Source organism: Crinia signifera, chromosome 5 (genome assembly GCF_055691185.1).
Source record: "Crinia signifera chromosome 5, ASM5569118v1, whole genome shotgun sequence".
Classification (NCBI taxonomy): Eukaryota; Metazoa; Chordata; class Amphibia; order Anura; family Myobatrachidae; genus Crinia; species Crinia signifera.
The window spans coordinates 107,447,086-107,474,664 of NC_139221.1; the positions used below are offsets into that span (position 1 = coordinate 107,447,086).

The window sequence follows — 27,579 nt, forward strand, 5'->3', positions numbered from 1 at the left end:
ATAATATGCACAGAGCCCCCTTGCAATTCTTGGCCCCAGGGACATGGGCCTGTGTAATCACTATGCCTACTCCTCCACCCCCTCCATGCTGCCCAAGTTCCACACAATAGGGCTAATGCAAAGATGAACGCAAGCAGGCTGTAATTGTTGCTTTATTGCATGCACATAAGAAAGCTATTATAAAAGCCTTTATGTAGAGTATGTGGCTGGACAGCATTTACCTATAGCCTTGGGTTGATAGCTGTCATTATCATAATCACTGCATACCACAACAGTCGTATCCTAAAATAGGCATATTTCTAACTGCATGCAATTACATTGACACACCTACAGTAAATATTGCAGACATAAACATCTTTGGAATAATTCTCCAGAAGACAGATTTTATTTATATTGGTTATATTCCATTCTATAGAGTAAAGGTGGTCATACACTGCTGCGACTTCTGGCAGCAGTGTAGAGTCAGCCGGTACTTTCCCATGTGGCAAAATGGCATACAATATATTGCATGCGGTCCTTTCACTGCGCGGGACAGCACATTTCCCAATTACGCCCAATTTCTCGTCCCGATCTGTCAGAATAGTAACCAATTGAGTTGCAACATATGGTCATCCCTTAGCAGTGACCCACATACTGTATGATTTAGAGGTCTACGAACTAATGGGGCCTACACACAATAGCGATATACAGGCATTTTTTAAACATTCTCACTACATCGCTTAGAAAATACCCCTAGGGGCCATTGTGATAGCGATGCGCCCCTCGCCTCACCGGAGAACACTTGCCCTGACAGATCACTCAGCGGCACATTGCTATACAGTGCGCTCAAGCATCGCTCAGAACACTCATTACCACATCTCCCCGTGTGTACGCCCTTCTTAAGCCTTGGAGGGAGATAAAGTGCCAACCAACCAGCTCCTGGCATCTTTCAATAACAGTCTGTAACATGGCAGTTAGGAGCTAATTGGTTGGTTGTTTATCTTGGTCCATTTTCTCTATGATATCCTAATAATCTCAAGTAACACATTTGTTATCTTAGTCCCCATTTCTTTGAAATCACTCCATAATAATTTGTAGTTACCATACTGAGTTGCAGACGATGAATAATAGTAATACTACAAATGTTTAGATTTTTCAAATACATCCAAAATGATCCTATGACTCTCCTGATCTCTAGTTATCCTACACTGAGGAGGCTGTCTGAGAGAAGACCGGATGTGCCCATATTTGTTGGCCAAACTGAGAGACCAGTGTTTTGGTACTTGGACAAAAGTGGAGTAAAGCTAACAAATGTCAATGTTGTCCCTTTTGGAATCTGGCAACAGGTCAGGCAACTTTTCTTTCTTAAATTAACAGTTAAAATGTAAATTTAAAGTTACAGTTGAGACATTTAAGACATGCCATGTATTATGTATCACTGCTAAAAATAAATCTTTCCTAACACAAGTCAATGGGGTGTTTTCAATGCTGATTAGGTGAGCTATATCGGCGAGCAGTGCCTATTGCACGCTGTCATAGCCCGCCCTCAGTATTCAACTGACCCCCCTGCACACGCAGTTTCCAGGTCGGCTGGGCCCCGTAAAAATGGGAGGGGAAGTAGCCACGCCCCTGTAATAAAAAAATAAGTGATTTGCGTTGGGTATAGATCCTCCTCGCACAGACAGGGGAAGAGAGATGACAGGCTGCTGCTGCAGCTGTCTCTCCCCAGCTCATCACAAGGCACTGAGCAGCAAGTGCTGGGCTGGAGATAGAATCTGTGCTGGCGGCAGCCTGTGATCTCTCTCCCCACTAGCCAGCTTCCTGCAAGGACGAAGGGGGCAGCAGGACCCGGGCCCCCCCATCAGACCCGGCCTGGTACTACTCTCTCTCCCCCTCTCAAAGCCACTGGGGTTGGTATCACAAGAAGAAATAGACTGTGCAGGCAGCACAATTTTGACTAAAATTTGTACAATATATAGTACAATATAGTAAAAATTGTAAATAGACAAAGTCTTACATAGTCAAAATTGCATGCTGTGTATAGTCAATATCTGTAGTTCTGGCCACTGGGGAGTTCAAGGGAAATCATACTTAGTCAAAATCGGCCAAAGCTAAAATTGCACCATGTGTATGCCCTTTTAGATGCTAGGAATAAAAGATGTATGACTTATCGATAAGTATAACCATATTCAGTTTCCTATTAACAGAGTTAGGAATAGATTTAACAACAAGTGATATTCTTGTTCATTTTGAATGATAACTGGTGCCCCAGCCAATCAGCTCCTAACCATTCTATGTTTGAAAATTTTACATTTAGCAGCTGATTTATGATGTGTAAATTAACAAAAGTAATAGAGAGCAATTGCCTCTCACTGCTCAATTTATTTGTACAAACCTCCTCTGGCAGCTCTGTGTAACTACAGCCTTTCTTCTGTATGTGTATTAAAGGGGCTTGTCCTTTCTAGCTGTTATGATTGGGTATTGTTCCCTTTATAACCCAACCTGCCCTAGACTCCAGCCTGGTTATACTCAGTCCAAATCCTGATCCTGTACAGATCTTGACAAGCCTGTGAAACCCTGGCAAACTCTGAATAATCCTGTCATGCCTGCAAACACTGCATATCCTTGAACTACTCAGAGCATGCTGTTGCTCAAACTTTATTTAATTTTTTTTTAACAGGAAGTGGTCAATTCTTTTTGGAGGGAACCACATGGTAAAAAAGAATTTGGTTTTGCTTAAAAAAAGCAAAGGAAGAAAAAGGGGGAAAGTTTGTGTTATAATTACGTGAAGTGTAATTGTTTCTAAAAAGGCATGTAAATCAATATCTATATTTAGACCTTGAGGATCTAGTGTTTGAAGAAACAAAATGGATCTATGAACTTCAAACACTAGATCCTCAAGGCTAGATCCTCATGCCTTTTTATAAACAATTACACTTCACATAATTATATATGAACACAAACGTTCCACTTTTTTCTTCCTTTCCCTTTTTAAAGCCAAACCAAATTAAATGGCAAGAAGAGAAGAATCTTTTTTCACCATGTGGTTCCCTTCAAAAAGAAGTGACCACTTCCTATTTAAAAAAAAAAAATTAAATAAAGTTTTCCCGTTATAAAAAAGCAACAGAGGAAATGTTCAGCTATCCCTGATAAAGTGTATCCAATACATGAAACGCGTTGGTGGCTGGCAGCGGGAGCTGCGAGGAGAAGCCGGACGCCACTGTCAGAATCTATCAGTGCTGCTTGCAAAGCAGCGGCAGCAGTAACAACCTTGCTACATAGCATTAAGCTGAAAGTCCCCTGCAAGTATCATCTGAGAGGGAACAAAAGGCTTCTACACTAACCCCGAACCTAATTCCTGGGCCCAGGTAGGGAAAGTTAGGGTAAGTGGCAGCTATCTGAAATTAATCCACAGCAAAACCAATTAAATCGCTCAAAAGAGTGTAAACATCTTTTAAAGGAAACAATTTCCTTTTTTATTATTTTTCTGGCAAAAAATAAAGTTTGGCATATTTATTTATTTTTACATATATTGTTCTTAACAATTCCAAAAGAGCGCTTCTAACAAATACTTTAACTGTGATTAATTTCTAATTAATATAGGAAGCTGCTCTATACAATTACAACGCCGTTATAAATACAATATAGCCCAGTTACAGATGTACCCAGGTGGTTTATAGCAAAAAAAGGTACATTCTGGAAAATATGGTTTTCGAAATAATTTGGATAAGGGATACTTAACCTGTATTAAACCTTTTGGGCAGTAGTCAATGCTCTGAATTCACTGTTTTTTTCGACGAATCGGGCTGTTTTCACTCCCTGCGGTAAGTCTTTTTCACTGAAAATCTGATTCACCCTATTCAATGTTCACTGTTTGCCGAAAGTGAACAGTGAATGCCAGACAGTTCTCCGTTTTAAGCTCACTACAATTTGCTGGTATATTTCAATGGGGTTTGCACTGGGATCCGCCAAGAGTGTATTCAATGCTAGGATGGAGAACTGCTTTCATCATGATTTTCGCCACGATTCACTGTTTTGCATTCGAAATCACTGGAAAGTGATCTTTTAAAATAAAGGGAGGGGGGGGGGGGTTTGGTGTCAAAAAATCAGAATTTTGAAGCACAGGAATATATATATAAAAAAAATATTTTTTTACATTTTTTTTTTACACATTCGCCAGCAGGGGGCCGGAAGCCGCTCATTACATATTCATATATTCACTTCACACTGCTCCTGCTCATTACGTATGCACAAGCGGGAGCAGTGCAGCGGCTCTGGACCCATGTCCCCTGCCAGCTCTCCCGGGCGCGGGGGGGGGGCAGCTTCTGCTGCCTGTGTCCCCGGGAGCCCTCCTTCTCCCCCACACATTCTGGGGCAGGCAGGGAGGCTTCCTTCTCCCTGCCTGCCACCGTCCCCCGACTCCCTGTGGCGTTCGCTGCAGGGGTTAAAATTTGCCGTCAGGCATTAAATAGGGTGAAAGGGAGGGCTGGCAGCGAATGCTCCAACCCTCCAGAAACCTGCGAATGTGCAGTGAATCCTACCAGGATTCGCTGCACATCACACTGCACATCACGTAATTTATCATTGAATACTGCCCTTTGAGTGCGAAGTGAATTTCTCAAAACAGGGGTTAAAATTGGCAAGAAAATCTTTTATTCATCATAATAACCTGTAATGTTTACCTTATACAGGAAATGTAATCTTTATTTTTTTTAACACAACAATTTCTATTTGAATTTATGTAACAAATGTGAGCAACGCTGGCATTTTTAGCGTATCTTTTGGGCATCTCTCACAGAGATGTTGGCACTCAAAGGTTTCATGTTTTTCTGTAATTGCAATAACTGAAAACCACATACTGTAGATTAATAGTGATCCAAAGTATTAAATTATTGGCTGTGTTCTTCTATCATACGTTCTTCATACTTTATTTTACAGATATTTTGCTGTATAGTGTGATCATTTTCTGTCTTTTTCACTAATTATAGGCTACAACCGTTCTGTGGCCTTAAGTTACAATACAGGTTGAGTATCCCTTATCCAAAATGCTCGGGACCAGAAGAATTTTGGATAAAGGATTATTCCGTATTTCAGAATATTTTTAAATTTCAATGGGGTATCTTGCATTTATGTTGTATAAACACATGAGATGCACACAAATATATTTTATTTGTGCATAAACCAAGATTTCAAAACGTGAAACACAGTTTCGGCACTATCTCAGGCACTGACCTTAAATGCCAAGCAATCATTTTCAATAATTTTTCCAGTTACATATCATGTCCTCAGTAAGGCTGTTACAGATGTCCCCAGTAATGCCAGTTACATAACATATCATCAGTAGTGCCAGTTACGTATCATGTCATCAGTAGTGCTGTTACAGATGTCCTCAGTTGTGCCAGTTACATCTTATGTCCTCAGTAGTGCTGTTACTGATGTCCCCAGTAGTGGCAGTTACATATCATGTCCCCAGTAGTGCCAGTTACATATCATGTCCACAGTAGTGCCAGTTACATATCATGTCCTCAGTAGTGCTGCTACAGATGTCCCCAGCAGTGCCAGTTACATATCATGTCCTCAGTAATGCCAGTTATATATATCATGTCCTCAGTAGTGCTGCTACAGATGTCCCCAGCAGTGCTAGTTACATATCATGTCCTCAGTAGTGCCAGTTACATATCATGTCCTCAGTAGTGCTGCTACAGATGTCCCCAGCAGTGCTAGTTACATATCATGTCCTCAGTAGTGCCAGTTACATATCATGTCCTCAGTAGTGCTGCTACAGATGTCCCCAGCAGTGCTAGTTACATATCATGTCCTCAGTAGTGCCAGTTACATATAATGTCCTCAGTAATGCCAGTTACATATCATGTCCTCAGTAGTGCCAGTTACATATCATGTCCTCAGTAGTGCCAGTTACATATCATGTCCTCAGTAGTGCCAATTACATATCATGTCCTCAGTAGTGCTCTTACAGATGTCCCCAGTAGTGCCAGTTACATATCATGTCCTCAGTAGTGCCAGTTACATATCATGTCCTCAGTAGTGCTCTTACAGGTGTCCTCAGTAGTGCCAGTTACATATCATGTCCTCAGTAGTGCCAGTTACATATCATGTCCTCAGTAGTGCTCTTACAGGTGTCCTCAGTAGTGCCAGTTACATATCATGTCCTCAGTAGTGCTCTTACAGGTGTCCCCAGTAGTGATTTTAGCAAGAATTCATTTTTTCTTACTTTCTGGAATGTATGGTTTTCTGAATAATTTGGATAATGGATATTTGGATAAGGGATACTCAACCTGTATTATTTTTCTATTAGGGGATGACATTGATACTCTAAACAAATTTCCCCCCTGTTTTATAGATCACCTTTCTTTTTTGGAATTTATAACACAGACCGTTCCTTCATATTTATATTCTGGTCATTACTTATAGTCACTACATAAACATATGCAATTAGTACTAGTAGTGACTCCACATTGTGTACTATTTTATGTTTTAGGTAGATGAGCATCTTAGATTTATGATTTTAATGGATGGAGTTCATCCTGAAATGGACACTTGCATCATTGTGGAGTATAAAGGTAATGATTTACTATATAAAGCTACTTGATTACATGTATCACCAATTCATGTTTATAGATTAATGTAAATTGCAAATTCCTGTAAATGTTTAAAAACTAGTGCATTGTGTTAGCAGGTGACACTGCTTTACATTCATGATTACATTAATATGCTGCCGATGTAAGAGTATCAGTGCCTGGTACTGAAGCTTTATTCCACAATGCTTCTGTTTGACATTATTGATAAGGTCACACGCAATTCTGGGATTGAATATGAAGATACGCCAGTGTACATACTATAGCACACCATCCTATAACCATGTTACACTATAACCGGGCTGCAACTGACAGACACAACATATTTATTCTGCCTCCAGCAGTTCCAAGCTTTAGGTCATCCGACCGTTGTTACAGAATATCTGTGTAGCAGATTTCCTCATATGAGAGAGACTGCTCTGACATCATTACCACAATCCTCTGGCTCAAAGGTTGCCTTTGACTCTAATAAGGGCTGGAACAAAGACTCATCAACAAAAAAAGTATGTGCCTATGTACTGTATGTTGAACGTATGAGCTTCCTTTTATGCACAGGGGAACAATACACATCTTGTACAAAGATGAGGAGGGAAAAATAGATTGTGGGGATGTCATGGCATATAAAACTGCCACATAAAATGCATCAAAAGGACTTCAATAATAAATAGGATTACCCTTTGTTTGGTATGAAAAGCAGGTAGAAATGTGGAATCATAGAATGTGTCATGACAACTGTTGCAATAGTCATTTTTACCATAAGTGATTAATAAAATACTGTATTATTTATAGAAAAAAACACCCAGAATTTAATTGTCAAAATTGACAGATGAAACCATAAAATTGTACATGCATTTGAAAGATCTATAAAGATTGCACAATAAATGTCTTTTGGAATATTGCAAAATATAGAAAATTAAATGTTTAATATGCCACCAAAATATATATATATAATTTTTAAATCAAAGTTTTATTAATTAGTGCCCAAACAATCACGTCTAAAATGATGGGCGATATGTAATTATGGTGGCTTATTAGACAATTGAATTCCCCCCCAATATGTCAGTTATCCTTTGATTTTTAATGTCTCTGATGTGTCGGCATGCAATCTTGTTGGCGCTCAGAATTTTGATATGGACAAAATATGTACAGACAAAATGTCATTCACAATGTTGACATGTATATATTGTCAACAAGTTCATAATATTAAGTATGTAAATGTCAACAGGAAGAACATTGATAGTCCATTTTAGTTTTAAGGTTGGGCTGTAGTTAGGATTAGGGTTAGACTGTGGTTAGGATTAGGGTTTTAGGATTAGGGTTAGACTGTGGTTAGGATTAGGGTTAGACTGTGGTTATGTTCAGGGTTAGACTGTGGTTATGTTCAGGGTTAGACTGTGGTTAGATTTAGGGTTAGACTGTGGTTAGGTTCAGGGTTAGACTGTGGTTAGATTTAGGGCCAGACTGTGGTTAGGTTTAGGGTTAGATGGTGGTTAGGTTCAGGGTTAGACTGTGGTTAGATTAAGGGCCAGGATGTGGTTAGGTTTAGATTGCGGTTAGTATTAGGGCTAAAAGTAACCAAAAATGTTGACTTATTCTGGTTGACTCATTCTGGTGGCCTTTGTTGACAGTCCCCATTTTGACATATAATCCATGCTGACATTCTGTTCCAACCTGCAGCACTTGATGTCCTGTGGCCGCTGCTCCTCAATGTCACAGATATTGAACATGTTGCAGTCAAACCCACAACTTCAGTTATGTGAGACAGCACTGCTAATCTGCAAAGGCAGAAACAGCCCCTACTGGGAAAGCCAAATGCTGGTAATGGGTCATGGAAAGTTCAGGGGGATCCCATTTCTTCTCTTACCAGCCTAGGCTGAAGACTGGGACATAACCAGAATAGTGTGAGCCCCATAGTAACATAGTGAAGGGCCTCTTGATTCTTGGGAGACACCTCTTTGCAGCAATTATTAATGTTACAGATGGAGCCGGCCTAGTTCTTGCAGGGGCTGGCAATTCTATTGCCAGCCCCCGCCAGCGACCGGATTTCTCCGCTGTCCGCCGCCTCCCCCCGGTGCCCCTTGCCACCCTGCCATTCCCCCTATCCCTGGCCGTCTCCCTGAAGTGGGGACGGGCAGGGACCCGGAGCGGCGCCGTACGGAAACTGTGATTTGTATGTCACATAACAGTGCCCAAGTTAATGTTATGCCCCAAAGTAGTCTCCTAGTTCAGTAGTTCCCAAACCCAACACTCAAGGCACTCCATCAGTCCAGGTTTTATGAATATCCCTTCTTGTGCACAGATGGTAAAAAATATTTTTTTAAAATAAAACTCTGAAAAAGTGCAAGTCATGGTTGGGTTATAAAAATATATCCAAACCCTTGATAATCCCCAGGAGCACCATCAAATCCATCATCTTCAAATGGAAAGAACATGGTACCACAACAAACCTGCCAAGAGAGGGCCGCCCACCAAAGCTCACAGACCAGTGAAGGAGAACATTAATCAGAGAGGCAGCACAGAGACAAAGAGTAACCATGAGCTGCACAGTTCCACAGCAGAGAATGGTGTATCTGCGCATGTGACCACAATAAGCCGTAGATTACATGGAGATGGGCTTTATGGCAGAGTGGCCAGAAAAAAGCCATTAATTAGTGTTAATAATAAGAAGCCATGTTTGAGTTTGCCAAAAGGCATGTGGGTGACTCCCCAAATGTATGAAGGAAGGTGCTTTGGTCAGATGAGACTAAAATTGTACTTTTCGGCCACAAAAAGGAAAATGCTATGTCTGCATCCAATCACTCAAAGAACACCATCCCCACAGTGAAATGTGGTGGCAGCATCATGTCGTGAGGATGTATTTCAGTAGCAGTGACTGGGAAACTGAATCAAGTTGAGGGAAAGATAGATGGTGCTAAATACAGGGATATTCTTGAGCAAAGCCTGTTTCAGTCTGTCTGTGATTTGAGACTGGGACGGAGGTTCACCTTCCAGCAGTACAATGACCCGAAGCATACTGCTAAAGTAACACTCGAGTGGTTTAAGGGGAAACATTTAATTGTGCTGGAATGGCCTACTCAAAGCTCAGATCTCAATCTAATTGAGAATCTTTGGTCAGACTTGAAGATTACTGTTCACAAGCGGAAACCCCCCAACATGAAGGAGCTGGAGCAGTTTTGCCTTGAGAAATGGGTAAAAATCCCAGTGGCAAGTTATTGTGTAATTTACAGGGATATTCAGTGGCATAACTATATTGAGGCGTTGGCTTGAGGGAGCCAGCGCTGTCAGGGTCTGAGGGGAGGCACTGTCAAGAAAGCTGTTGAAGGGAAACCAGACTCGGAGGAAGTGGCCGCATCCATGCCTCCTCCCCCTGCCATAGGCGTGCGCACGGAGGGTGCCGTTCATTAGGAGGTGCACCCCTGGCAAGATTGTAGCACCTCCTTTTGACAGCAGCTGCAGCTGGGGTTCCGCGAATTGCGGGAGGGGGGTGCCGTGAATCGCGGGAGGGGGTACGGTGGTGCAGTGAATCGCAGGGGGGGTCGCGTGGGGCCACAAATCGCGGGAGGGGGGGTCGTGAGGGTCCCGCGAATCGCGGGAGGGGGGGTCGTGGGGGTCCCGCGAATGGGGGGAGGGGAGGTTGCGGGGGTCCCGGCGAATGGGGGAGGGGGGGTCGCCTGGGGCCGCAAATCACGGGAGGGGGTCCGCGGGGGGTGCCGTGAATCGCGGGGGGGTCGCGGTGGTCCCGCAAATCGTGCGAGGGGGGGTCGCGGGAGTCCCGTGAATCTTGGGAGGGGGGGTCGCTGGGGTCCCGCGAATCGCGGGAGGGGGGGTTGCGGGGGTCTCGCAAATGGTGGGAGGGTCGCGGGGGGTCCCGCGAATCGCAGGAGGGGGGTCGCGGGGGTCCCGTGAATCGTGGGAGGGGGGGTCGTGGGTGTCCCGCAAATCGCAGGAGGGGGGTGCGGGGGTCCCGTGATTGGGGGGAGGGGGTCACGGGGGGTGCCACGAATCGTGGGAGGGGGTCGTGGGTGTCCGGGGGGGTTGCTGGCAGAAGGGGGGGTGCGGAAGTAATGGTGGATGGTGGCTGTGGAGTAATGGTGGATGGTGGGCGTGTACTGTAGCCCTGGCTGGGCGGGGGGAGGTGATGTCAAGGGGGTGGAGTGTGTAGAACGTTATACACATAGAACACTTTTCCCTGGGGGGGGCGGATTTGTGTATCCTGCTGGGCGGGAACGTTATATACACGGGATGAGTGACAGATCTGGCTAAATATTTAAGAGATTGAGGGGATGGATGGCTGCCATAGGCAGTGTATATACAGTATGTAGCTGTATTATAAATCTACAGTTTTAACATATGACAATTATTAAGTCTGTAAAGTAATGCCTGTTTGTTTGTGTGTTTCATACTGTATATAATTCAGTTGCAGTTTCCATACAGCATTGTTGGTGGTGAAGGGGGGGGGGGCAGTAGGCAAGAACCATTGCACTGGCCCTGCGGGAATGACCACCAGGGAATCATGAAGCCGGCGTGTTTAACTGATGTGACAGCTGAAGCTGAGTACACTAGACGGTAGTGTTGTTGGGGTGGGGGGGGGGATGGTGCCTCTCCACCCAGATAAAGCTGGCCCTAGGTATACGAAAATGCCTAGGGGCATGGCTTACATTGCCTCAGGGTTGGATTGTGCCACCAGCAAAGTTCTTTCTCAGATAATCCCACAGGTCCCAATCAAATGATCCCCCTCTGATACATGGTTCCACAGCCGTGATTGTGTCTGCAACTGCAATTCCCGGGGCACTGCATCTCCCCTGGGCAATGAGAACAAAATTCCCACTTGGGCAATGAGCATGTAATCCCCCTGCTGGGCAATGAGCATGTAATCCCCCTTGGTCAAACAAGCATGAAATCCTCCATGGCAAAAAGCAGGAATCCCCTGGTATCAAGTATGTAACTCCTAGCAATGAGCATCTAGGTAAGCAGCACCTATGTGGCATAATATGTAATAAGCATTACTGTGGGCATTATGTGTAATGGGCATCACATGTGTCAATTAATGTGTAATGGGCATCACGGTGTATGGCATAATGTGTAATGGCATCACAGTGTGAGGTGTAATATGTAATGAGCTTCACGGTCTGAGGCATAATGGGCATCCTAGTCTGAGGCGTAACGTGTAAGGGGCATCACATTGTGAGGTGTAATAAGCATCACGGTGTGAAGCGCAACGTGTAATGGGCAGTACGGTTGCATGTGGTATTATGGCATGTGGTATACTATGTAATGGGTGTGTGATGTGTAATAGGCATTATGGTGTTAATATTTGACACACGTCTTCGGTGCACACTGTACCTATTGTCCATATTTTACATAGATTTCTCAAGATTTCTATTTTACATAGATTTTTCATTTCTCCTGGCATAATGTGTAATGGGCATTATGATGTGTGGCATTATGTGTAATGGGCATTACTGTGCATGGCATTATGTGTAATGGGCATTACAGTGCATATTTTTGCAGCGCACCTTCACGCGCACTGTCCCTGTGTGTGTGTGGGGGGGGGGGGGGATGCCTCATTCTGAAGTGCATATACATATATAAGTCACCTTCTATTTACTTTGCATTGATGCCCAAAAGGCTTTGATAGGCACGCCCAGTAGGAGGTGATAGACACGATCATCCAATGGTGCAACCCCTAAGAAAATGGGCTGCGCATGCCTATGCCCCCTGCACCCAGTGACTGGTGCTTGCTTTTCCAGGCTCAAAGCCCGCCAGCGCCAATCCCTCCCTGGTCGCTGCTAGGAAAGTGCCCACCTCCCCCTGCACTGATCTGTCCCATTATGGAAATTACGCATCTGCACACCATACAGCGGCACACCAAGGGCCTCATCTACCTGGATGGACCATCCGCAGGGTAGCGCAGCACTTAGGTACGGGGCTAGGGGGGGCAGGTGACCCGGCCCCCATCACATGTCACTCACCATGCTCTTCTGAAAGGGCACGTGCTGGCAGCTACATAGGCTGGAGGAGCGTGTGCTGCTGATCTGGCACTGGAAGCTCCTCCAGTCACCAGTCCCCAGAGGCATCCACTCAGCCTATCCAGCACCACATACCAGCAGAGCCACAGCAGTCACATATCAGGGTAGGCTTTCTATGCAGTGTCTTCTTTATTTCAGTGTCTTGTATCTCTCTCCTCTCCTTATCTGCTGCACCCCCCTCTTCCCCATCCTACACAGATTCCCCTCTGCTGCTCCATCCACTGCATCCCTCTCCTGATTACTCCCTCCTTACATCCCCCTCTATTTCTCTCACCCCCTTATCTCTTCCCTCTTTGTCCCCTCTCTATTCATGACACCATCTCTCGCCCCCTTCTCTACTGGACGCATTCTCTATGTAAATGGCACTACTGAGGGACATTCTGTATGTAAATGGAACTACTGGGGACATTCTCTATGTAAATGACACTACTGGGGGACATTCTCTATATAAGTGGCACTACTGGGGGACATTCGCTATGTAAATGGGACTACTGGGGGGCATTATGTATGTAAATGGCACTACTGGGGGGCACTCGCTATGTAAATGGCACTACGGGGGGGCACTCGCTATGTAAATGGCACTACGGGGGGGCACTCACTATGTAAATGGCACTACTGGGGGGCATTATCTATCTAAATGGCACTACTGGGGCATTATCTATGTAATACCATTTTTACACCAGAATGCCCGGTAGGACCCGGGAAATTGAACACGGGAAATTGCCAGGGCATGCTCTGCCTTTAGACCCCATGTACACTGCACTTCAATACAGGTTATTCCCGGGTAATGCCCTTTTATACTGAAAACGGATCAGCCCTGCCTTTCCTTGCTGCTGTTATTAAAAAATGGCTTTTTGGCCTGTTGATGATGAGGTCACAAGAAATGGAACATGACACTCTTCAAGTTTTTTGCTTTATTAAGCTGAAAATATGCATAAAATCGTCATACATTGTAATCTTTATAGATGTTATGCATTCTCATAAAGAAAGATAAAAATGCGTATGAATTCAAACTTGTAAAAACTTGGAAATAGACCAAAAGTAACACTTTGTGCCCAAAAAGTTTAACATCCTAGGATGCTTTATAAAATGGTGTTTTGTAACACACACATAAAACTGTAACCTACAGTACAGTATATTGCACAGGTTCTGAAATGTTTTGACCTGGACTTTGAGAACCACTGGTATCATAAAACTACCTATGAATATAAAACACATAACCAAGGCCCTTATTCTGAATCGGACGGTACGGCCCGCGTGCGGCCGTACCGCCGATGTTTTTAGTCTGCACATGCGCAGAGGTCAATCTGCGCATGTGCAGCCCCATTCGCCGCAGACGTATTTCGTCCGCCGCAAAGGGGGCGTATAGGGGCGTGAGGGGCTTCATACCCTCATTTCCCTATGTATACGCCCCGCGTTTCATGGGCGTTCCCATGCAAACGCGGGGCGTATGCATGCTAATCAGGGTATGACGCCACTGATGGGGGCGGAAAGCTGACGTCGCCGGATGTCAGCTCTCAGCCCCCATACAAGCTATCACACGGACGATTGTCCGTGTGGTCTCAGCTTGCGGGAGCTGCTGTGGCGTGCGGCCCTGCCTTCGATGGTCGACGACCATCGAATGCAGGGGGCAGCTCCCACCATGGTGGAGGCGTACGCCCCACCATTTTTATGCGGATCGCCAGCCGTCCGTGTACGGACGGCCGTGGCGATCCGTCTCGTGGGCGGGGATTGGTTTGTGCGGCCGGAGCACCGTGTGCGGCTCCGGCCGCACCAACCAGAATAAGGGCCCAAATGACTGCTCCTATCGGAAATCACACAGCCATAAAGAAATAACGTGCAACCTTATAAAATATTCTCTTAAAAAATAAAGAGCAACCTTGTAAAAGATTTTCTTAAAAGATAAAGTGCAACCTTGTAAAGATTTCCTAAAGAAATAAGTGCAAACTTTTAGGAAAAATTTTCAGAGTTCGCAACCTTAGGTCAAATTCCGGTACACAGAAAATTCTGGGGACTCTAGGATTTGCAGGTCGCTAACTGTACTACTGATTCTGCCTCTCAGCTTCCAAATATTTGTCCATGCGAGCACCCTCCTTTGCTTGGACATCAGTATCCAATTGGCGTAGATGTTCCACTATCACCGATGTCATCACTTTAGCCGCTAGTTCAGACCAGTTAAGCTTTTTCTTTTTGGCAGGAACGCTGTACACTGTAATTATTAAATAAAACAATCACATTAGACACTTCCATGTCAAGTGTTATATAAAAATAGCAGTATTGTTTGCCTAAATGCATACCTCCCAACAGTCCCGATTTCAGTGGGACAGTCCCGATTATCAGGGCCTGTCCCGCTGTCCCTCCCGCGGCCGGCAGTGTCCCGCGGTGAGGGGGGGCTGTTGGGAGTCCCCCCTGTCGGCTGCTAAGCCGATGGGAATAAACACTGTGCGCATGCATGTCTATTCCCACAGCCAGGGGGCTGGGGGCATGGCTAGAGGCTCACAGAGCCTCTGGGTCATGTACCCATAGCGGCAAAATGGGGGCCGCAGGTGTACGCCACGCCCCCCGGAATTAGGCCACGCCCCCGGAATTTTCAACGCGCCTACGGGGTTGGGAGGTATGTAAATGTGCTAGTGGCCTTCTTCCACCTGCATACTAGCAACATTCTGCAACAGTTACTGGGCCTCATCCCATCCCACCCCTAGGTTGTATTACAGTGTTTTACTATGTGAAATGGGTGTAAATATATAGAATGTCTACTTACAATTAGAACGTAATGGAGTGCTTTGATTGGGGTGCACACAACATCATCATCATCTATGGCTGATTGGACGCTGTCAGAAAGCATTGAAGAATCCATCATATTCTCTGCTGCACCATCATCACCAAACAGTAGCGGTGAAGCTGACATCTGCGTGGCTTCAGAAGCCAGTGAGAATGACGTTGACAGCTGGGAAGCCTGGGTAGTCGGTACGTCATGGCTGTCCTGGCTATTGTCCGTCTGGCTGCAATGCTTTGCTATGGAGGAGGACAGGGCTACTGGGTTGCAGAGTGCCATGTTCCCAAATGCACTGTAGCACAGGTCATAGTGCACCCAATCAGGCCTAGCTGCACCGCTTTTCTTGCGCTTCTGGTCGGTCACTTTGTTGAACTGCTTCCGTAGAGATTTCAATTTATTTACAATGTGCTGTTGCGTGCGATGGATACCTCTGGATTCCAGCAAGTCCGCAATATTGCGATACACCACCGCGTCCTGAACGGTGCCGTCATCTGACGCCGAATCTCCTCATCTGCCCTGATTTGAAGGAGCTCACGTACCTCCTTATCAGACCAGTTGGATGTAGTGGACATGGACATGATGGTGCAGGTCAGGTTTGGAGTCTGCCAAATAATCAGGCTGAGGGTGATGCTGTGGGACACACTGTGTTACAGCCAGCGTTTGTTGCTGCCGATGAGGCTGTAAACACACTGGGAAGAGTGCCTCCAGCACAGACTGTTGCTGTAGTGTAGGATACTGTCTGCAAACAGTGTGGTAACGCTGCTTCCGCTGCTGCTGCGCTGCTCCATGTGCCCTGTGCGGGTCTCCGGCAGACGACATCATCTGCCAGAGCCGCAGAAGCACCAATCAGCTCTTCGCAGCCTTCTCCCCGCCAAATAACCCAGATAATGACCATTTACACCACCCTGAGCCCATGATAAGCCCTGTGTCCGACCCTGAACATTTGCCGGGCCATTGCACATTTGTGAGCGTGTTTAATGGCCTCCACAATGCTCTCATTAACAGTGTTATATAGAGAGACAATTCTGATCAGCTTTGTACATATACGTAACTCTATAGTGTAATTACATCTAGGCTGTAAAGTACATCTGTCTGGATTTTACCAATTGTCAGTGTCTGTTTTGCATATCTAAATATATGTGTGATTGGCCAGAAATCATTCTAACTAGAGACGACGAGGAGGAAACATCTCTGCTCTAGATGCGCTGAGATGTTTCCTCCTCGCCGTCTCTAGTTAGAATGATTTCTGGCCAATCAGGAGCCGACTTTCTCGGCTCCTGATTGGCCAAGAAATCATTCTGTCCAGAGACGCCGAGGAGGAAACATCTCAGCGCCGTCAAAGTCCTGCAAGCCGGGTAGCAGATGGGAGAAGCGCAGTCACCGGTGAGGAGTCCGAGGTCGCCGTCGGGGACCAGGTAAGTTGGATTTGCTTCCTTAGGTACCCCTCTGGACTACCTCGGATCCCGGACCCCGGATTCTGCAGCCCAGGAGCCCCGGAACCCCAGGACCAGCCCCGGAACCAGGACCAAGGCCCCGGAACCGGACTCTTCTGCCCTGGAGCCCCGGAGGACGGACCCAGGATCCAGGGACCGACCTACGGGCTCAAGGTAGGTAAGTATCAGTGTGTGTGTGTTTTGTGTGTATTAAAGTTTTATTTTACAGGGTGTCAGTGTGATTTTGTGCACTATTTTTTTCACTGCAGAACTACAAGTGCCAGCGGGCCCTTTAATGCCCCGCATGCTGGGACTTGTGGTTCCCCAAGTCCCAGCATGCGGCGTAGGCTTGCTGGGACTCATAGTTCGCCAGTGTAAAACAATAGTTTGAATTCTTTTTTTTACACAAATCATCAGCCCGATGCCCACCGACCAGGGGCATCGGGGACAGCCCCGGACTATCAGCATGGGCTGGTAAGTCCTGGAGGGGGAGGACCCCTTCATTGGGGGGGTCCCCACTTCCCCAGGACCCCTGCCCATGCTGACCAGCCAGGGGGTTAATGCTTTGGCCGCGGGAGCTTATATAATAAGCTTCCCCCGGCTGTGGCATTACCCTGCTGGCTGGTTGTGTCCGGTGCTGGTTCTTAAAATACGGGGGACCCCTAGTCACTTTGTCCCCCGTATTTTGGGAACCAGCGCCGGACCTTGAGTCTGGTGCTGGTTTCATAAAATCAAGGGGACCCCTATTTGTCGGGGACCCTGATTTTATGTCACCAGCACCGGCTCAGTGAGCCCGGGGCTGGTTATACTCGGGCGGGGGACCCCGCGCTCGTTTTTTTTTTTACACTTTGCGCTGTCCTGCAAATGTGCGATTTTCAGACATGAAAATCGCACATTTTCAGGACTAAATACAGCGCACCACTTCGCTGCAAATCGCCCCTCTTTGCACTTTTCAGCCTCCAATGCGCATCACATTAAATATGCGCATTTTGACTGAAAAATGCGATTTTAAAATTGGCGATTTGCGGCGATGTGGTGCGCAAATAAAACATGCGCATTTAGCGCATAGCATAGAATCTCGCCCATAGTGTTAGATGAAATATTTGGTTAGGAAACCCCAAATCTCCCCCACTCCCAGGCACACACATGCACACTTTTTTGCCTGATTCAGACCTGTTTGCTAGGCTGCGTGTACTTGCAGCCTAGCAAACAGATAAGCGATTCCCGCGGTCTGGGCGGACCCCCCCGCCACCACCGAATCCCCTCTCTAACATGAGAGAACATGTGTACATGAACACATCCCCTTGCATGTGGCTGAAGGTTAGAGAAGTCATTCGATAGTCACTGACCTTTGAATGATTTCTCTCCCCTTCGGTAATAAAAGTCAGTCTGAACTGACTTTTATTAAAGTCAGAGATGGTCGAAAAGGGGGCGTTGCTGATGTCATGTGACGTCAGACACACACCTGAGCAGGCATCGACCCGCCTGCATTTCAGGGGAACACCCAGCATTTTTATAAGGATGCCCATTAAACACCAGCACCCTGTCTGCCCTCACCCACCAACTCTGGAGCGAACGTCCCGAAGCGGGTGCAGACATGTGCATCTGCAAACCCCAAACATTGGGGAAGGGGCATAATCAGACCCGTATGAATGTTTCTGAATTGGCTCCTTTATAATTTATTTAACTTTTTATGTTAACATTTTTGTTAAATCTGGTTATTTATATACTCAGCATACTAAGTACATTTCAGGAGGAAATATTGATTATAGAGGACCCCTCCGCTTCTTTGGCATACAGCAAGTTTCAGTCTAGTTACTTGGACATTAATAATTGTAACTGCATATGCCGATGACAATCTGGAGATGGGTACATGTTTATAAGCAATGAGTTTATCAATAATAACAATAAGAACATTTCCAATACAGCACGAATGGTCATATTTCCATAGGTCAATACGTAGCAGCCATTTTTTCTGAGCATTTTTATGAAAAAAATATACTATCCAAAAGGAGTTATTGGGTGAGACAGAGGCGGAACTACCGCCGGTGCAGTGCACCAGGGCCCAAGAGGTTAAAGGGGCCCGATGCCGTCTGCCCGGCATAACATATTGAACTATTTTTTTTTTTAACATTTGCGCGCCGTGCCGTGTGTGGGGAAAGGAGGGTAAGCGGGCAGAGCGGGGATCGGGGAAGCCGGGCGGGGGGCGCTGGGAGCCGGCAAGAGAATGAAAAGTGGCGGGAGGAAGGTGCACGCAGAGGGTGCTGGACGGTGGTGTTCTCGGAGCTGTCCTCAATGTGTGCTGCAGCCACTTGTTGGAGAAAACCCAGAAGTAATACTGCAGTAGTGGTGCCGGTGGTGTGTGACTGATGGAGGTGGCACGGTCATAGCATAATCAGTCTGCCTCTGTAAGCCATACCCCACCAACGCCACTACTGTAGTTATACAGTACTTCTGTGTTTTCTTCCACAAGCAGCTACGGACCACATTGAGAAGAGCTCCTCCTCCATGGCAATGAATGGACTACGGGTCCCCGAACTCGGTGAAAGCACTAATTCAAATAAATAAATCAACAAATAATTCAATACAGTGGGACATTTTTCAGCCAACCCATATGCCATCTGCAGTAAGGAAGTTGTACTCTAAAATAAATCAAATTATTTTATTAATTATTTTTTTATAGCAAATGCCAATTTACTGGTGTGAAATGTTAGCATTGTAAATTGTATGTATTCAATTGGGAATATTGATAATCATTTCAGAAACAGGACTCCCATCAAGCCTCTAAGGCAGGGGTTCCCAATCGTTTTTGAATCACGGCACCCTACAGTATCAGAATTTTTCCGCGGCACCCCTAGGCCCAACAAAAATATATCTACAATGCAGTAGATTGTTTATATGTGCTTCTTAGGTTCAGTTATGTGTTAAAGGGCAGGATTTGCTTCTGATTGTACATATTTATGATTGGCAGCCACCAGCACTGGTTTTGTCCATAAATAATTGATCATGCATAATTTGAATTGGTCCTGGACGACCAACTCGTGGCACCCCTGCAAGTGTCCCGAGGTACCCCAGGGAGCCACGGCACACAGTTTGGGAACCACTGCTCTAAGGTATTAGAGCAGGGGTGGCCAAACCGGTCCTCGAGATCTACCAACGGTCCATGTTTTCCAGATCACCTAGCTGGTGCACAGCTGTAGTCAATACTAACGGTCACATTTTCAAACATGCTGCATTCATTCCTACTATAGATTCACAGGTTGCCTGGAAAACATGCACCGTTGGTAGATCTTGAGGACAGGTTTGGCCACCCCTGTATTAGAGGCTTCTTGGGTTGCTAATGTAACCTACTAACTTATATAGGAGAAAAGGTAGGTTACATATGGAAAGGAAACCAGAAGACATGATCCTATTTTAGTATTTCTTCTAGTCATGCTCTTGTGTTGTGCCAAATAGTACTAAGCAAGAAATTACTTGTTATAGCGTAAAATATCACTTGTCATTAACTTGAATTTAAAACTTTATTGTTTTTTACACAATAGTTTGTTATTTTCTGAGTAACCTCTTAAAAATGTAACTACATGAATATTATTTATTACATTAATGTAGCAAAAGCCACAAAGAACAGTGACATTGTGTGATATAATGATATATTTTGAACATACAGTATATACTGACTGATTTTTTAATTGACAGGCCATAAAATACTTAATACTGTAGACTGCACTCGGCCAAATGGTGGGAAACTCCCCACAGACGTTGCTGTAATGATGAGTGACTTTGCTGGAGGTGCCTCAGGATTCCCAATGACTTTCAGTGGTGGAAAGTTTACAGGTAGGCCTTTATTATACAGTGTGAAAAGCAGAAATACTTTCCTTATTTATTTATTAACAGTTTCTTATATAGCGCACACATATTCCGCAGCGCTGTACAGAGAATATATGAACATTCACATCAGTCCCTGCCCCAGTGGAGCTTACAATCTATATTCCCTACCACATGTACATGCACACACAGACATGCTAGGGTTAATTTATTGGGAGCCAATTAACCTACCAGTATATTTTTGGAATGTGGGAGGAAACCGAAGTAAACCCATGCAAGCAGGGGGAGAATATACAAACTCCGCCCAGTTAGGGCCATGGTGAGGATCGAACCCATGACCTCAGTGCTGTGAGGCAGTAATGCTAACCATTACACCAATGTACTGCCCATATACTTTCCTTATGAAATGTATAAAAATAATATACATATTTTATTTTTTAGTGGGTTCTGATCTAATATAGTGTAGTATGTAGAGCTAATGCAAATGATCACATTTCACCTTGCACAACACACAAAATTATTAAATATATTGAATCCTTTATCTCTGGTCTTACAGTGCTGGAGTAGTAGATGGTGGAGATGGTAATACAGTACAGTCAGGGCCGCTGCAAAATGTCTATACATCCTAGGCAAAGGTACACAATTCCCAAACCCTTCACTCAGCCCCTCCAGTACAGTATATGCTGACTCCAGCCTTTTAGTCATGTACATTGGTGCAAGTAGAAGAAATGTCTTAGTGATCAGGCGGCGGAAAACGGCGCACCGAGAATGGGCATGGGCAGGGCCATACGACACGGGGGTAGTGTGGCTACATGACAAAAGGGGCATAACCAAATTTACAGCCCCTTTTCTTTGCACTCTGGACTAGGCAGAGAAGTATTTTATGCACTTTGCAAATTTAATCCCTAAAGATACATGTGGTAGGGAATATAGATTGCAAACTCCACTGGGGCAGGGACTGATGTGAATGTTCAAATATTCTCTCTGTAAAGCGCTGCGGAATATGTGTGCGCTATATAAGAAACTGCTAATAAATAAATAACTATATTATGCTGAAAATAGATTTTTTATTGTTCTTGGTAGATTCATGTCTTATGCATTTATGACAACTGTCCATGAATGTACAGGGGCTACTCACATTTTAATGGGTTTGCCTAGTACCTAGTACTTCTGAGAACATAGAACCTCTTCCTATTTGCCACCCACTTCACCTTGGTAATTTGTTATGGCAGTACGAGGACCAGCACAATATTTTAAAGCGGTATGCCCTACCACACTTGCACCACTGGTCATGTACAGTCAGAATTGCAGCTACAAAAAACAAGCAATACGAATTAAATGTGCACAGGGCAGCAGGGGCTGGTTGGCAACTTTTAGCCTGGGGGCAAGTCCAGACCACTGGCCCATAAGTAACAGCGCTTCGTTAAATGGAGGTTTTTTGTTTTAAAAATAAAGTATGTATTAATAAAAAAAAGCAATAATAGGACACCACAAGCTGCTCTCCTGTATAATAATAGGACAACACAGGCTACTCCCCCTGTATAATATCAGGACAACACAGGCTACTCCCCCGTCTTATAATAATAACAGGACACCACAGGCTGCTCCCCTGTATCATAATAAGACCGCACATGCTGTTCCCCCTGTATAATAATAGGACCCCCACAGGCTGCTCCCCCTGTATAATAAAAGTACGCCACAGGTTGCTCCTTCTGTATAATAGGACACAACAGGCTGCTCCCCCTGTCTTATAATAATAACAGCACACAACAGGCTTCTCCCCCTGTATAATAACAGGACCCCACAGGCTGCTCCCCTGTATAATAACAGGACCCCACAGGTTGCTCCCCCTGTATAACAACAGGACCCCACAGGCTGCTCCCCCTGTATAATAACAGGCCCCACAGGCTGCTCCCCCTGTATAATAACAGGACCCCACAGAATGCTCCCCCTGTATAATAACAGGACCCCACAGGCTGCTCCCCCTGTATGATAACAGGACCCCACAGGCTGCTCCGTCTGTATAATAACAGGACCCCACAGGCTGCTCCCCCTGTATAATAACAGGACCCCACAGGCTGCTCCCCCTGTATAATAACAGGACCCCACAGGCTGCTCCCCTGTATAATAACAGGACCCCACAGGCTGCTCCCCTGTATAATAACAGGACCACACAGGACCACCCAGATGGGTGCTTACAATGTTAAATGCACCCCCATTGTGAACGGCACCCCCACTATCAACGCCAACCTGAAGCGTGGCGAGCATAGCGAGCACGCGAGGGGCGTTGGTACACGTCCTCCGACCTTTTCATACCCCCACTATCCACGTCGGCATGGAGTTGATTTTAAATATTGTGGCGAGCGCAGCAAGCCACCGAGCCCGAAGCGTGAGGGGACGCGGATGACTTAACATGTATTCCGTGTCCCCTCGTGGGGCTTGCTTCGCTCGCCACGCTTCGGGCTTGGTGGCTTGCTGCGCTTGCCACACTATCTAAAATCCACTCCACGCTGACGGGGATAGTGGGGGTATGAAAAGGTTGGAGGACATGTACCGCTGCGCTCGCCACGCTTCAGGTTGGTGTTGATAGTGGGGGTGGCGTGGACAGTGGGGGTGCATTTAACATTGTAAGCACCCATAAGGGTTGTACAATTAAAAATCGCATCGCATCGCATGCCATTTGACATATGATGCTGTGCGATATTTAATTGTACAATCCGGCTCATTATCCGATTATCGCATCGCATACCATCGCATACCTTATGTAATGGTATGCGATGGGCGCCGTGCTAGGAAACAAGTACTTGGCACATGTGCCTTGGCACATTCTCTTCTTCCTCTTCTTCCTACGTATTTTTATACCATGCAATCTTTTTGGACATATTTCTTCTCTTTATTGCTAATGATGTCCCCTTGTCTTGCTGTGTATTCCTAACGGTGGCCCCACCAGTTTACATGTGTTACTCATTGGCATTTAAGTACGGTAGTGTCATATTATGGTTCTCAACTGGAAGTTTCATATTCAATTTAACTATACAACAGTTTTTGAAAAGAAAAAAGGGTACTTATATGTTAGTTGGGCGCCCACTAAGCTATTTGCTTAGTTTTACGTGTCCCGTCGCGGGGCTCGCTGCGCTCGCCACACTATATAAAATCAACTCCACGTGCACATGGATAGTGGGGGTATGAGCTTCCATACTATTGTGGCCGCCCAACTAACATATAAGTACTGAAAAACGTATGTTTTCTATTTTGCATGACAGATTATCAGAATAGCACTAATTCTTTATTAGTACAATGTAAAACATTATTTATAATTTATTTCACAAGCATTGATAGTGTTGTGTTCCTTAATCTGCAGAGGAATGGAAATCACAGTTCATAAAAACAGAGAGAAAGAAGCTGCTGAACTACAAAGCTCAGCTTGTCAAGGACTTGAACCCTCGTATCTACTGCCCGTTTGCAGGATACTTTGTGGAGGCTCATCCATCAGATAGGTATGTTTGAACTATTTAGTTCTTGTCTGGAAAGCAAGGAAACAATTAGACATTGCTGCTAATGCTGAGTTGGAGTCATTTTGGCTAAAAATAAGATTAAAAAATAAATAGAAACATATTTTCTAGCATATATTTCATACTGTAAAGGCCATACACACACAGTCACTGGGCAACTTAGAGCTCAGTTTTGTCTTTTGAGCTGTTTTTAGCACAAAAGCCACCCAGTGTGTACGGGCCAGCGAGGTGTGGTACAGGGGTCCGACAGTCGGGATCCCGACAGTCATTAGCCTGACGTTGGGATCCCGACTGGCCGGACCCAGACAGCATGGTGAGTGCAACTAAGCCCCTTGTGGGCTCGCTGCGCTCGCCACGCTGCGGACACAGAGGAAAAATAGCAGTTGGCTGTCGGGAACCCGGCTGTTGGTGTTTTGACAGTCGGGATCCCGACGTCGGGTAAATGCCTGTCGGGGCCCCGTCCAGCACCCGGGCCAGCGATGCTGGGAGCTCCCACATCATAGCTGCCCACCGCCACTCATCTACTTGTATTACCAGCAGATGAGTGACAGGGTGGACGGCTTTCTGTAGTGTCCTGCTATGGAAAGTCGTCCACCCCGGGGAAAATCACTAAAACAGGCGAAAATCCCTGTGTGTATGCACTGAGCAATTTTCAGCCCAGCGATTTTCCTAATCATCGCTGTGCATACACACTGTGTATGGACCTTAAGATGAGTCATGCTCTGCAATGTAATATATCCAGCAGGTCTACATCAGGAGTACAATAAATATACTTACAAAAACCATAACTTACACTGTAACTACAGACTAGCTAGACTAGCAAATGTACATGAGCTCGCATGGCAAAAAGGGCCCACTGCCAAATCAGTAACTAAATACTGTAGACTGTAATGCTGAGTGATTCACAGCTGCCGCTGCACTCAGAATGCAGGAGCACTCAACTTCTCATCGCCATGGCATCGATGGCAATAGTGCAATTGGCCATTGATAGTGTCATACCATTTAATGGATGACCATCAATGTTTTTACATATAGATGGTTATTCATTTTCTATGACTTATTGGCATGTGGGCCAATCAAAACATGGGGGCGGGGCTTCTGGTGTAGGGGCGGATGGCAAAACTATTCTACATCAGCCATAAACCATCAATAATTTTGAATCAACGATGATCGATTGCCATCCCTACTTCCTGTATAAGCCTGTCCCCACACTGTGTAACTAGCATAGCACTGAGAATCCCAAAGGTCAAATAGGAGGCCCTCCAAGCCTCCAGTTACACCACTGCTTACATATAAGTACAGCATAGAGAATGTTATATTTTTTAAATAAACCCACATGCAATACAATATGTAAGTAATGCCCCTTTCAGACCGCACTTTAAAAACGGTATATTGCCGTTTTTTTACCGTTTTAAAACGGTAATGTGTGCGGTCTGAAAGGTGCAGGACCACTTAACCGGTTAGAAAAAAACGTTTTTTCTAACCGGTTAAAATGCAGGGTCCTACCCGTTTCAGAACCGGTATTTTAGGCTCAAAATCGGTTCTGAAACGGTATTTAGGACCCAGCCAATGAGCTGGGTCCTAAATTCAGCACAGTGAATACTTAATGAGCGCTCATTAAGTATTCACAGCACTTTAAACCCCCCCCCCGCGCGCGTGTCGACACCCCCCGCGCGCGTGTCGACGCCCCCCGCGCGTGTCGACGCCCCCCCCCCCCCCCCCCGCGCGCGTGTCGGCGCCCCCCCCCCCCCCCCCCCGTGTCGACTTACCCCGTGCCGGTATCTCCGTTGTGGTTCCCGGCACTGCAGCTCAGTATGCTCGGAAAGCACTTATGAAAAAAGTGTCTTTCAGAAAATGGCTGCCCCCATACAAAAGACAGTTTTTTTAAACTGGGTTTCCTATGGGGCAGCCATTTTCTGGAAGACACTTTTTTCATAAGTGCTTTCCGAGCATACTGAGCTGCAGTGCCGGGATCCACAACGGAGGTACCGGCACGGGGTAAGTCGACAGGGGGGGGGGGGGGGCGCCGACACGGGGCGTCGACATGCGCGGGGGATGTCGACATGCGCGGGGGGCGTCGACATGCGCGAGGGGGGGGGGAGCTGCACGGAGGGGAGGGCTGAAGGCTGCACTGGCTTTGACCCTGTATTTGGAAAGTTTCCAAAAACGGGTCTGCCAGTGTCAAAAAAATCGGCACTTAAACGGTAATATACCGTTTAAGTGCTGCGGTGTGAAAGGGGTTTTATCTGGCAGACCCGTTTTTGGAAACGTTTCCAAATACAGGGTCAAAGCCAGATATGCGGTCTGAAAGCAGCATTACATGTCATATTCTCTATGAATACAGTAATGTAACACTAAAAAGGCATATTTCTGTTATACTACCACACCCTTAGTAGGACCATTTGTAGCAGACTTTTTAAGGGCAACAAAAGAGAATGGACAAAGTTTCATTAATGTAAACAACTATACACTTTCTCACAAATACACCTATACATTCATTCAAACATACACTATTCTTTCTGAAATATACACCTACACACTGTTACACATACACCTCTATTCTCTCTCACATATACACCTACACACTGTTACACCTCTAAGCTCTCTCACATATACACCTCCACACTGTTACACATACACCTCTATTCTCATAACACACTGTTATACATACACCTCTATTCTTTCACATATACACCTACACACTGTTACACATACACCTCTATTCTCTCACATATACACCAACACACTGTTATACATACATCTCTATTCTCTTACATATACACCTACATACTGTTACACCTCTATTCTCTCTCACATATACACCTACACACTGTTACACCTCTATTCTCTCTCACATATACACCTACACACTGTTACACCTCTATTCTCTCTCACATATACACCTACACACTGTTACACCTATATTCTCTCTCACATATACACCTACACACTGTTATACATACACCTCTATTCTCTCACATATACACCAACACACTGTTATACATACACCTCTATTCTCTCACATACACACCAACACACTGTTATACATACACCTCTATTCTCTCACATATACACCAACACACTGTTACACATACACCTCTATTCTCTCACATATACACCAACACACTGTTATACATACACCTCTATTCTCTTATATATACACCTACAAACTGTTACACCTCTATTCTCTCTCACATATACACCTACACACTGTTACACCTCTATTCTCTCTCACATATACACCTACACACTGTTACACCTCTATTCTCTCTCACATATACACCTACACACTGGGCCTTATTCTGGTTGGAGCGGCCAAACGTGCGTACGTTCGCTATTAACGTACGCTAGCCGCACGCGGCCGTTGGGGTTAAGTCCACCCACAACTCAGCCGCATACGTACGGGCATAAACAACGTAGAAGGGGAGT

The 27,579-nt window shown here is 45.4% G+C and overlaps 1 protein-coding gene across 2 annotated transcripts in view; it reads left to right on the forward strand.

Moving 5' to 3' along the window:
• Positions 1 to 27,579, forward strand: part of LOC146080472 (cytidine monophosphate-N-acetylneuraminic acid hydroxylase-like) — a 199,462-nt gene that overhangs the window by 140,368 nt on the left and 31,515 nt on the right. For both annotated transcript variants that reach the window (XM_083187813.1, XM_083187814.1), the window contains 4 exons: positions 1,178 to 1,325; positions 6,479 to 6,560; positions 20,510 to 20,647; positions 24,000 to 24,135. In XM_083187813.1, coding sequence (XP_083043939.1) covers positions 1,178 to 1,325; positions 6,479 to 6,560; positions 20,510 to 20,647; positions 24,000 to 24,135 — 504 coding nt within the window. The remainder of the gene's footprint in view (positions 1 to 1,177; positions 1,326 to 6,478; positions 6,561 to 20,509; positions 20,648 to 23,999; positions 24,136 to 27,579) is intronic.